Raw genomic sequence first — 13,040 nt, 5'->3', positions numbered from 1 at the left:
CTCACGGCCTGGACACCTTGCATTCATTGTGGGAACAAGGAATTCAAAGTGTATCAAGACATTTTACAGGAGAATGTCAGGGCAGCAGTCCATGACCTCAAACTTGAGAGAGGTTGGGTGATGCAACAAGACAATGACCCGAAGCACACAAGTAAATCAACTAAAGAATGACTGAAAATGAAGAAGATTCGTGTTTTGGAATGGCCAAGTCAGAGTCCTGACCTTTATCCAATTGAAATGCTGTGGCATGATCTGAAGAGGGCTGTGCAATCAAGACAACCCAGAAATATTGATGAACTGAAACAGATTTGTAGGGAGGAATGGTTAAAAATTCCTCCTCAACATTGTTCAAGTCTTATAAGCAGCTACAGGAAACATTTGGCAGAGGTTGTTGCTGCTAAAGGAGGATCTACAAGTTACTAAATTCAAGGGTTCACCTACTTTTTCCAGCCTGCACTGTGAATGATTACTCAATGTCTTCAATAAAAATGTGAAAAATACAACTGTTTGTGTGTTATTAGTTTAGTTAGATTGTGTGTCTATTATTGTGATTTAGATGAAGATCTGACAATATTTTGTGAGTAATCAGTGCAGAAATCCAGGTCATTCCAATGGGTTCACAAACTTTTTCTTGCAACTGTATGTGTTTGTGTGTAAGCATGTGAATTGTTTAGAAGTTTGGATTGTGTGTGTGTCCAGAGAGACCACATACTATCCTGGACCCAGAGAGGTACCTGCCCATGTGTCTGAAAGAGAAACTGCACTCAGGAGAGGTGCAGAAGACGGGACTGTCGGCCGGAGATGAAAACCGCATGGTTTCCTAGACAGAATTTAAGGTCAATGGAGACTTTCAATGGAGATTCTCCATTGAGCATGATTTTCTACTCTAGCACTAGACTTAACCTTTGTCCGGGAAACCGGTCCCTTGAGTACATTCCTATAGTAGGATGAAGGCTAGCCTCGCGAGAATTCGGCATCTGGTTATGTACAGTGCATTGGAAAAGTATTCATACTCCTTGACTTTTTCCACATTTTATTAAAAATAAAAAAAATATCACATTACATAATATTCAGACCCGGGCTCTCAAGTGGCACAACGGTCTAAGGCACTGCATCTCAGTGCTAGAGGCATTATTACAGACCCTGGTTCAATTCCAGGCAGTATCACAACCGGCAGCGATTGGGGTCCCATAGGGGGGCGGCGCACAGTTCAAAGGGGGTGACAATCTAGACCCAAACCGTTACAGACCTATATCCATCCTGCCCTGCCTTTCTAAATTATTTGAAAGCCAAGTTAAACAGATTACTGACCATTTCAAATCTCACCATACCTTCTCAGCTGTGCAATCCGGTTTCCGAGCTGGTCACAGGTGCACCTCAGCCAAGCTCAAGGTACTAAACGATATCATAACCGCCATCGATAAAAAACAGTACTGTGCAGCCGTCTTCATCAACCTGGCCAAGGCTTTCGACTCTGTCAATCACCGTATTCTTATCGGCAGACTCAACAGCCTTGGTTTTTCAAATGACTGCCTTGCCTGGTTCACCAACTACTTCTCAGATAGAGTTCAGTGTGTCAAATTGGAGGGCCTGTTGTCCGGACCTCTGGCAGTCTCTATGGGGGTACCACAGGGTTCAATTCTCAGGACGACTCTTTTCTCCGTATATATCAACAATGTCGCTCTTGCTGCAGGTGATTCCCTGATCCACCTCTATGCAGACGACACCATTCTGTATACATCTGGTCCTTCTTTGGACACTGTGTTAACAAACCTCCAAACAAGCTTCAATGCAATACAACACTCCTTCCGTGGCCTCCAACTGCTCTTAAACACTAGTAAAACTAAATGCATGCTTTTCAACCGATCACTGCCCGCACGGCTAGCATAAATTGCTAAATTGTAATTACTTCGCTACTATGGCCTAATTATTGCCTTACCTCCTCATGCCATTTGCACACACTGAATATAGACTTTTTCTATTGTGTTATTGACTGTATATTTGTCTATTCCATGTGTAACTGTTGTTTGTGTCGCACTGCTTTGCTTTATCTTGGCCAGGTCGCAGTTGTAAATGAGAACGTGTTCTCAACTGGCCTACCAGGTTAAAGGTGAAAACAGTTGGCCCAGCGTCATCCAGGTTTGGCCATCATTGTAAATAAGAATTTGTTCCTAACTGACTTGTCTAGTTAAATAAAGGTTAAATATTTTTTTTTAAATACTCTTTACTCAGCACTTTTTGACGCACTTTTGGCAGCGATTACAGTCTTGAGTATTCTTCGGTATGACACTACAAGCTTGGCAAACCTGTATTTGGCGAGTTTCTCCCATTCTTCTCTGCAGATCCTCTCAAGCGCTGTCAGGTTGGATAGGGAGCGTTGCTGCACAGCTATTTTCAGGCCTCTCCAGAGATGTTAGATCGGGTTCAAGTCTGGGCTCTGGCTGGGCCACTCAAGAACATTCAGACTTTTCTCGAAGCCACTCCTACATTGTCTCAGCTGTGTGCAGCAGGTCGTTGTCCTGTTGGAAGGTGAACCTTCGCCACAGTCTGAGGTCCTGAGTGTTCTGAAGCAGGTTTTCATCAAGGATCTCTCTGTACTTTGCCCCGTTCATGTTTGCTTTGATCCTGACTAGTCTCCCAGTCTATGCCGCTGAAAAACATCCCCACAGCATGATGCTAACACCACGCTTCACCATAGGGATGGTGCCAGGTTTCCTCCAGACGTGACACTTGGTATTCAAGCCAAAGAGTTCTATCTTGGTTTCATTAGACCAGAGAATCTTGTTTCTCATGGTCAGAGTCCTTTAGGTGCATTTTGGTAAACTCCAAGAGGGGTGTCAGTTCCTTTTACTGAGGAGTGGCTTGCGTCTGGCCACTCTACCATAATGGCTGACCGCCTTGTCAAAATGAACAATCGGGGGAGGTTACCAAAAACCAGATGGTCACTTTGACAGAGCGCCAAAGTTCCTCTGTGGAGATGGAAGAACCTTCCAGAAGGACAACCATCTCTGCCGCACTCCAGCAATCAGGTCTTAATGGTAGAGTGGCCAGACGGAAGCCACTCCTCCGAAAAAGTCACGACAGTTTGCCAAAAAGGCACTTAAAGACCCTCAGATCATGAGAAACAAGATTCTCTTGTCTGATGAAACCAAGTTTTGAACTCATTGGCCTGAATGCCAAGCCTCAAGTCTGGAGGAAACCTGGCACCATCCCTATGGTGAAGCATGGTGTTGGCAGCATCATGCTGTCGGGATGCTTTTCAGCGGCAGGGCCTGGGAGACTAATCAGGATCGAGGGAAAAATGAACGAAGCAACAGGACAGACCGAGATCCTTGATGAAATCCTGCTCAGGACCTCAGAATGGGGCGATGGTTCACATTCCAACAGGCCAACATCCCTATGCACACAGCCAAGACAATGCAGGAGTGGCAATCTAACATCTCTGGAGAGACCTGAAAATAGCTGTGCAGTGATGCTCCCCATCCAACCGGACAGAGCTTGAGAGGATCTGCAGAGAAGAATGGGAGAAACTCCCTAAATACAGGTGTGCCAAGCTTGTAGCATCACACCCAAAAAGACTTGAAGCTGTAATTACTGCCAAAGGTGCTTCAACAAAGCACTGAGTAAAGCATCTGAATACTTATGTAAATGTGATATCAGTTTGTTTTTACTTTGTCATTATGGGATATTGTGTGTAGATTGGGGGTGGGGTACAAGTAATACATTTTAGAACAAGGCTGTAACGTAACAAAATGTGGAAAAAGACAAGGTCTGAGTACTTTCTGAATGCACATGTTTAGAATGACTCATTGTTTGTATATCCTTTGAAAATTCAATACGTATCACCTCAAGCCTTGCTGTTACAAATAAAATAAACAGAATCGGTTTTGCAAATGCAAACTTTATTTTGGTTAGGGGAGAATGTTTCTGCCAGGCATAGTTTCTGAAGGATAGGCAAACTGGAATAACACAATTCTACAAAGTAGAGAAACATGAGCTTCCCCAACCACTGCCATTCATGTCACATTTCCACTTATGTGGAGCAGAAACTCTCACAAGAATAATTTAGTCATCACAGTCCCACATGCTGTTCTTACAACTGTCTAGAGGGCAGTAGACAACTTTTGTCACCACCTTAAAATAGCATGAGTCATTAAACTTAATTCAATCCAACCTGCCTAAAGAATGTTTGTGTCCAAAATGGCCCCCTATTTTCTACATAGTACCCAAGGTCAAGTCATACACTATAGAGCGAATAGAGTGCCATTTTGTACACAGCCTGTATCTAGGCTTTGGGCCATGGTGGTGGGGAAAGCTTGGTGACTTTGGTCAGTGGTTCAGTAGCAATCATTCAGACTCCTAGCAGTGTCTGGAAACATTGTGGCACATGAGAACAGACTTCTGGCTAGTATCAGTAGTTACAGTTAGAAGCTTGGGCCCCCAACAATGGATAGAAGTGCACCACTGTGTAGTGTGCACAAGCACCTAGGCTATGCTTCACACCCTTTCTCTCTCTCGCGGACACACATTCCATATTAAGTCCAGTGGAGGTACTTCATATGAAATAGTAACTGTAAACCTGATTTTCTCGAGCTGTACAACATTATAAACAGGTCAAATCAGCTAAAATGGAACAACAGGTACATTGCTTGGTTCACTATAGCAACAGTTGGTCCATTTCCACTGCAAAGATTTACCATCTCACATTTCTAAAATCCATGACAACACAGTATAAATAGTAACCTTTATTCCACTAGTACAACCCATACATCATTACTATACACACACACACACACACACACACTATTGTGTATTCAGACTTGAATTCATTAGCAGCTTCAAGGGCCAGGCACACAACAGTAGTAAGAGCCAAACAACAGAATCTAGCTACCGCCCTCAGGGAAGAAAGCTCAATCCATAAGATTAGAAGGTGCTACAGAGGGGACAAGTTCTATCAGGAAGCTTGGTGAATTGCAACAGGCTACTTCCAAAACAAAATCTACCCTCCCCCATCAACATGGAGGAGACTTAGTTTCGGTTTTGGTCCACCAGCTTCGTAACAGCTGTAAAAACGATATATTTGTTGCTATTGAAAATATATTTCACTGAGATTTAGATGGTACAATGATTCCCTTCACTATACAGTGCTTGTTTTCTCACATACAACTGAAATTGAGGGAACCGTGTGGAATTTTAGCAACCAGGAAATTAAGGAGCGATTTTTACATTGGCCGCTTGACCCGATTTCCACTAAATAACACAGCCAAAGTCAAAACAGCTTTCCCATTTCAACAACATGTTGCTCTGGCGGGAGACGAATATCACAGCTAATTGGGCAGGTATGTAATACTATGAAACGATATCATTCCACTATTACTGCAGATATATTATGGCCATTTTATGAAATGACAATGCAAAATCACGTGTGTAGCACCTTTGAGGCGACATAAAATTACTTATGACCTTTCCATCTCTTACTGAATGCAGCTAATTGTGAGACGTCGGTTTGCATTGTTTTGTGTCTGATGATATGCTTTGCCTATGGCACCTATGAGGAAAAACCTATGCCTTCAGAATGCAGTGATCAAGGAAATAAATTAGCTAAGATCTAAATTACTGAAGGCTATTTGTCACAAAGAAACAACTAAAGAAACGTAGTCTGAAGACCATAGTTACAGCCCAGTGCCACACACACCTATAAAACTCTGCTAAATATTATTCATACTTTTCATCCATTAAAAGGAGGATTTTTACTTAGCAATTTAAGTGTCCTTAAATAAAAACATATGCAGAAACAATTGCTAGTATCATAACTATTTGATATAGGATTCGACACCATGCAGTTTGAGGAAATCCAGCATGGTGTATGTAGTAAGTCATACAACATTTAAGGTGTCGAGGGTAACTAATAACATTTTAAGGCTTTTTTTCAAGAGTTATCAGGGAGGAGGAATGTGGGGCCATCAGAAGAGCAAGCCGTTACCCAAGCTAAACTGAGGAATAATGCAGCATGCTAGACCCATAGAAATACAATTACTAGAATAACAGAAGTAAATCTATTTCTATGGCTAGACCCATCTACTAGCATGAGGTAACCTGCATTTAAAAGAACTGGACCTCAGTTCTTCTTTCTAGGTAGTACAGAGACAATATACAATCAGGGTTAGGCTAGCAAGTGAAGGACAGACGTATCCTACGAAGCAAGCTAGATCTACTCAGGGTTTTCTAAAGCCAGCCAGATTCTGTTAGCATCACAATCCAGCTCTTATCCGTACTACGACAGTGGATATTGCTCAGCCGCAGGGTAGTAACTGCACATGTATGTCGCACATGGCTGAAACATCAAGCCATGGGCGAGTCAGTGCCATATTTTCATTTGTGGTGAAATCAAAAATAAAATCTTTCAAATACCACAGACTATGGAATGAAATGGGCTTTTAGAAGCACCATCTTTATTACTTATCGTTGATGCCAACTTGTGGTTGTTCATTGATTAAGCACACCAAGGACCTTTCCCCCCCACTCCTATCGATAACATTTTATTAAGTTATTAAAAGTGTTACTGGGTGTGAAGTATAACATCCATTGTCATGACCAAATATGTCATGTGATATATTTTAACATTACTCTTTAAGACAAACAAAAATGTATTAAATATTTAAAATCACTAATCTTCCTCAAATGAAAGGGATCATGACACCCTCTTTGCAAGAGGGTGGAAATCTAACTCTGTTGGTCCTCCACTCGTGGCTCAGTCATTTCATTCAGTGTAAGTGGAGTTAGCCATGAGTTAGCCTTCCCCAGAGCAGGTTAGTTCTGAAGGATTTGTTGCCAGATTTACCTGGCTAAAAAGGTGAGCCACTTTCGTATGACAGGTTATCCCGAGTTGAACTCAGTTGACCAAAGTTACCTCTCTAACTCTTCAAACCTGCTTCGTAGGATACCCCTCAGCTTACCAAAACCCCCACAGACAGGCAAAGATCCACAAGGAATTGTTTACAGTAGTGTATAATGGTGAAACAAAGTAGCAAATAACATTAACCCTCTGGTATGTTCAGTTGTACTTGCAAGTGATCAATTTGGTCTTTGCGCACACAGACAATCCCTTTCAAGATCAGGGGATTGATTCTACAAGGTTCACATTATTCTAAGACATTTAATATTTTTCCAGAAGTGAGCTTTTGTTCCTTCTGTAAATGTTTAGCATAACATCTTGATTCTCCATGTCTTCATACTGAAAACGTCACCGGTGAAATTCAAGTAGAGACAATTAAAGTAACAGCACACGGTAGGGATAAAATAAACAATTAAAAATGACTTCAAAAGCACTCTGTCTTAAGGCCTTACCATACACAAGAGGACAGGACACAATGGCTGTAGCATTACCTTACTGTATATCGGGAGAGATTGAAGTAAGAATATACTCTTAGACATTGACCTGATTCATATTAGCATACACAAATACCCCTTCAGCAAATGAGTCCCATTGGGGCATTAAAAAGCATGTATCCTCCATCATGTCTATATGGATTTTTTATAGATGCATAATTGTAAATGTAAACATAGGAGAGGAAAGAAAATGGGGTTTTCAGCCACTGTAAAAGGGAGTGGTTGGTTCCATGACAACCTGGGCATAACTGGCACTTATTATGTGGAAAGGAAGTAGCCCTACTATGTTCTCTAACTAGTCCTAGATCACAACAGCGTAACCCAGAAAATACTACAATCAGCAGATGTCCATGTTGTGGTATGAGTAAGTATTCCTCATCACCGGAATAACAATATAAAACCTTTCACCTGGCACTAAGGTTTAACAGATACCATTTTAAAGGGCTGAGGACGCATTTTTAAAAAACAGATAAGTCAGCGATTGAACATTGAGAGCAGGAGCAACCGACTAGGGAGAACATTCAATTGATCACTTGCAAGATATCTACACGTTTACACCTGATTGTAACCTTGAATCATTCACCAAACATAACACACAACTGGTGAGGTGAAGAGATATCGATATCTATCTATAGCCTGGGTGGTGAGCATGGATATTTCTACTGTTACCTAGCTCTGGGCTCTGGGCTGGAGCTCTACCCATGGGGGGCCTGTGCATCTTCCCCATGGCGCCTGGGTTCTGCTGGAACGCCTGGAAATCCCCAGACAGGTAATCAGACACATTCTGCTGCATCAGCTTGGTCTGACCCAGGTCTGGGACCCCGGGTCTGGCTCCAGATCGGTACTGTGATCCTGGTGTGCTGCAGTCTATGGAGGCCCCTTCCGGGCCCCCCTGGAAGGCCATGGGCAAATCCTGTGGGCCTAGACCGTCACTTTTGGCTGCTTGTAGGACGCTGTCCCATGGAATCTGCAAGTAGCGCCCGTTGGTGTAGCTTGGCATGGTGCCGCCCGCTGGGCCGGTGACGGGGGGCGAGGGGGTTGTCTTGTCTGATGGGTGTTTAATGGGGAAAGATTGTGGCTGCGGGGCCAGCAGCTTTTGGGGGTAATTGTGGGTCTTGGCAGGGAAGCCAGACCCAGAGGGGGCTTCCCTCCTGGGGTTCTTACAGGGTTGGGCTCCATCAGGCAGATGCTGCATGTGAGCCAGCTGGTGCTGGTTCCAGGAGCGCTGCTGTTGGATTTGCTGCTGTTGGAGCTGATGTTGCTGCTGTAACTGATGTTGTTGCTGCTGCTGGTGAACCTGTTGGAGCTGCTGTAACTGATGTTGATGCTGGTGAGCCTGCTGTAATTGCTGCTGCTGTAACTGCTGCTGCTGTAACTGCTGCTGCTGTAACTGCTGCTGCTGTAACTGCTGCTGCTGTAACTGCTGCTGCTGTAACTGCTGCTGCTGTAACTGCTTCTTCGTGTCAGTGTGGAAAGTAGGTGGCATCCGGTTCATGACAGCCATGTTGGGCTGTAGGCCATTAGCACCAGCAGGGCCCTGGGACCCTCCAGGGGCTTTCTCTGTGTGGCCCAGCAGGCACGAGGGAAGGAGGCCAAAGTTGTGGGGTGTGTTGACCCTGGAACTGGCATTGATGAGGAGGTTACGGCTGATGGGACTGGGGTTGGCGATCTGGCCCTCGCACACCGAGGTGGCGCCTAGTCCAGCCCGAGCCTGGCAGAACTGGTTGATCTGGTGCACAATGCTGCTCAGGTCGGTGCCCGGCCGGTTGTGGTGCAGGCCGGCCGCCATGGACAGTGGGATGGTGGAGGTAGATACGGTTACGTTTGGTGGGGCGTCTGCATCTGGCAGCTTCCTGGGGCCATAGGGGGGGCCTGGCTGGGGTTGCAGGGCATTGGAAGCAGAGGGGGAGCCAGGGCCAGCACTGGAGGCCTGGGGGAGAGGCTGAGATGGGGGGAGGCCCTGGGAATGTTGCAGACTGGGTGGCTGGGCCTGGGCCACATCAGACAGGTGTCGCAGGCCCCGGGGGAGAGGCTGTGACAGGGGCAGGCAGTGGGGGTGCTGCAGGCCCTGGGAAAGTTGCAGACTAGGTGGAGGCTGGGCCTGGGCTACCTCAGGCAGGTGCCGGAGACCTTGAGCCCGAGCCTGCTGTAGTAAAGCTTGTTGGTGGGGAAGAGTCTGGTGCTGCAGAGTCGGAGGATGAAGAATATGCTGCTGTTGTTGCTGCTGCTGTTGTAAGTTTTGTGGCAGAGTCTGATTTTGCTGCTGCTGCTGTAGTAAAGTCTGCGTGTGAGGCAAACTCTGCTGCCGCTGGACATTATGCGGGTGCGCCAGATTCTGCTGTACCGTTTGCAGCTGGGACAAGCTTTGTTGCAGCTGTAAAGTTTGAGGGTGGGCCATGTTCTGTTGCTGTAAAGTTTGAGGCATATTCGGTGGTTGTGAAGTCATGGGGTGAGGCAGGTTGTGCTGCAGAGCATGCTGTGGATGGCCCTGTTTCTGTGCCAATGCCCGGGGCTGGGTTTGAGACATGCCCTGGAGGTGGGGGACAGGCTGGGGGAGGTTTAAAGTGCTCTGAGCAACGTATGGCCCGCTGTGGAGGTTCATGGATGGTTTGGGAAGCAGATGGGCTTGGCTGCTGTCCGTGTCTGTGAGGACGCCTTTGCCAGGCGAAGTGCGGAGGACGGCCAGGAGGCCCGCTCTGGTGCTGCTGACTTGAGACGGGTAAGAACTCTGGCGCTGGCTGGAGCTGGATGTGTCCAACCCGTTCACAGTGCGGCGGATGTGCTTCCTCTGTGGTACTTTGACACTGTTGGGGAAGATCTTTATGGTCAGAGGATTGTTGGCGACTTTCTTAGCAAAGGCATCCAATTCTGCTGGGGTTGGATAGTTGGCAGATTTCATCTTCTGTGTAGTATCCCCTAGGATGGGAACAAGGATAGAGGGAGGGAACACGAAATTTTAGCCTAACCAAAGTTAATTCATTCAACTAATGACGAACAGATATACAACTCATTAAGTAGAAATATGAAGAGGAAACTGATTTCTTTGATATTATAGTACTCAATTATATCAAATAAAAACACTTACATTGCTGAAGTCCAGTGTTCATCTGCGTGTGGGAGAGAAATCGGGGGGTAGGTTCACCTGATGATGCTGGCAGACAGGCCAGCATGTCACACTTCCACTAATGCAACATGGGAAACGCTCTCCTCACCATGCTGAGAGAAACACACACATCAGCAGTCAAACATCACATTGACCATGTAAAATGACTCCGCTATGAGGCTATTTATTTACTGTACATTATGTGACCGTTCTAAAATGGCAGTCAGTAGTCAGCCGGCATTTGCACCCCAGCTACTACAGCAAACACACTGCCTGCAGCTAGACAGAGATAGCAGCGGGCTTAAGATGAAGACACCTTTTCTCCTTTCTCAGGGCACAGCAGGACAGACTGCATGATGGCTACCGGCTAGAGAGCCTCCAGCTGCCTTCACCAATCTCTGTGTGTGCATCCCAAATTACACCCAATTCCCTATATAGTGTACTACTTTGACCAAGGCCCATAGGGTGGTGACGAGGAAGAGGCACTCCAAAGACCATTAGTGTCCGGAAGTAATTTAGCCATTCATTATAGTCATTGTGATCTGTAGAGCTGATATTTTCCTGTGCCAATTACCTCATGACGTTTCTGGATAGCTCATTATATTAATAAAGTCTGATTTAATCAACAACTACAATGGTCAGTTGAAAAAAAGGATACGGTACTGTACATATCTGGCTGTGTTGTTAGAATCACAATTGAGGGTGCAGTATTTGAAAACTAGCATTCAGTTAGCCAGCTAGCTTAGCCAGGGAAAACGAGCTTGGGCCAACAGTAGTGTGCATGTGTACCAGCTGGGCGCACATGCACAGTAGGCTAATTCAGGAAACAGATAGTCGTTTTTATGCCCTGATATAAGGAACCAGCTGCGAAAAGTTTGATTAAACAATTTAGACTGAAAAGAATAAGTCAGATGACTTACATTTAAGGAGCAAGTCGATATACAATCTCAAAATCAGCTGTAACTGTCAACAGTAGAACGAAACTCAAAAGGATGTTTGAGTGAACCCTGAATACAGAAAATGGTGAATTTCCTTCCGGACACAATAAACTCCTCACCACTCTATAGGGCTCTGGTCAAAAGAAGTACACTATATAGGGAATAGGGTACCATTTAGGTATGTGTGTCAATAGTTTACAATACTAAGCAATGCAGAACAGCTTTGTGTTATGTATGTAATGGTGCCTTGTCACCCAGAACCATTTTCAGTTCTGTAACGAAGCTAAATGTGACAGAATTCAGAAGTCCCAATGACTCAAGCATGATACGTCTTACACTGTAGCTGGTTAGTGTATCCAGCTGACCAGTTCTTGAAAATTATGGACATGTAGCTACTAGTTACAATAAATATATTCAGTCAGATGACTGGGTCTACCAGAAATGTTACTGCATCATTGCGTAAATATCAATAACTCTAGTCATTCAACGTGGTTGTAGCCTAGGTAAGGCTTCTCTGATCTAGAAGACCAGGACATGCATATAACTAGCTCGCTAGTTATGAACAAAGAATTCTTAAATATTATCTAGCTGGTGTCATCTTTGAGCAGCATTGTCTAGTAATCAATAGACCATTCAAAATGTAAATGAACACTAGCTAGCTACTTAGCTACTGTACTGACAATACTTGCGTGCCAAAAAGTATATATTTTTTCAAATGTATAATATAACCCTGGAATTGTAGTTCAAAATCTGTAACGTTACTTAACTAGCTACATTCTCGTGTAACTGTAGCCTAAGTTAAACGGTTAATAAAGAATCAAGCCAATGATGAATGCTAACAAGCTAGTGTGAAATACCTCGAGTCATAGCACCACAAAGCATTGAACACTTCTTTGTGCTGCTAGCGATCAGCTAGGCTAACTAGCTGACGTTAGCCAGCTACTGATGGCTACTGAAGTAACACTTTTGCTAAAGGAAACACCAAAAACAAATAATACGCTAAATACTTACTCCCCGCGAAGTCAAGAGAAAGGCATTTGCGAAAACGTCATTTTAGCGAGATGATCGAACATAGATATTTTGGTTATGTTGTTAGCTCACCGATGCCTTATTTCTGGTATTTGCTTTCTGTAACAGCAACTTTGAGAACACATGCGCAGTGGGCACTCTGTAGGTTTTAGGACCTTTAATACGCATATTTTAGGTGTGCATACTCAATGCCTGACGAATATTCCTTGAGATTCCCGATGAGATGAAAGTCCTGAGATTCTTCCAGATGCATTAAAAACGAATTATGATAAGGATTGATTGAATGAGTGACAGGCTTTGGCTCAAATTAATAAAGTATCGCAAGACTAACTGGGGCGGTAAACGAAAAGCGTTTGGGTCCGTAACCGAAAAATTGCTGTATTGAAACCCCGAGATGACAAGGTCAAAATCTGTCGTTCTGCCCCTGAACAAGGCAGTTAACCAACTGTTCCCCGGAAGGCCGTCATTGTAAATCGGAATTTCTTAACTGATTTACCTAGTTAAATAAAAATCGGGATTTACATGCCATGAATGTTGCAGCTGTCCACATCGATGGAAGATACTGAATTATTAGAAAAAGA

The 13,040-nt window shown here is 44.4% G+C and overlaps 1 protein-coding gene across 2 annotated transcripts; it reads right to left on the bottom strand.

The window, feature by feature from the left end:
- Positions 1-3,881: 3,881 nt before the first annotated feature.
- Positions 3,882-12,866, bottom strand: LOC135546427 (protein FAM222B-like). 2 transcript variants are annotated; one of them, XM_064974843.1, is made up of 3 exons: positions 12,442-12,866; positions 10,475-10,605; positions 3,882-10,305 (listed from the first exon to the last, which is right to left on the bottom strand). In XM_064974843.1, the coding sequence occupies exons 2-3, from the start codon at positions 10,557-10,559 to the stop codon at positions 8,015-8,017; spliced, it is 2,376 nt and encodes a 791-aa protein (XP_064830915.1). In that variant the 5' UTR covers positions 10,560-10,605; positions 12,442-12,866; the 3' UTR covers positions 3,882-8,014. The 2 variants fall into 2 exon arrangements, with proteins under 2 accessions (XP_064830915.1, XP_064830916.1); XM_064974844.1 differs by having other exon boundaries at positions 12,532-12,866.
- Between the last annotated feature and the right edge of the window lie 174 nt (positions 12,867-13,040).

This window comes from Oncorhynchus masou, chromosome 9 (assembly GCF_036934945.1).
Source record: "Oncorhynchus masou masou isolate Uvic2021 chromosome 9, UVic_Omas_1.1, whole genome shotgun sequence".
NCBI classification, from domain to species: Eukaryota; Metazoa; Chordata; class Actinopteri; order Salmoniformes; family Salmonidae; genus Oncorhynchus; species Oncorhynchus masou.
This window is presented reverse-complemented; position numbering and strand designations above follow the sequence as displayed.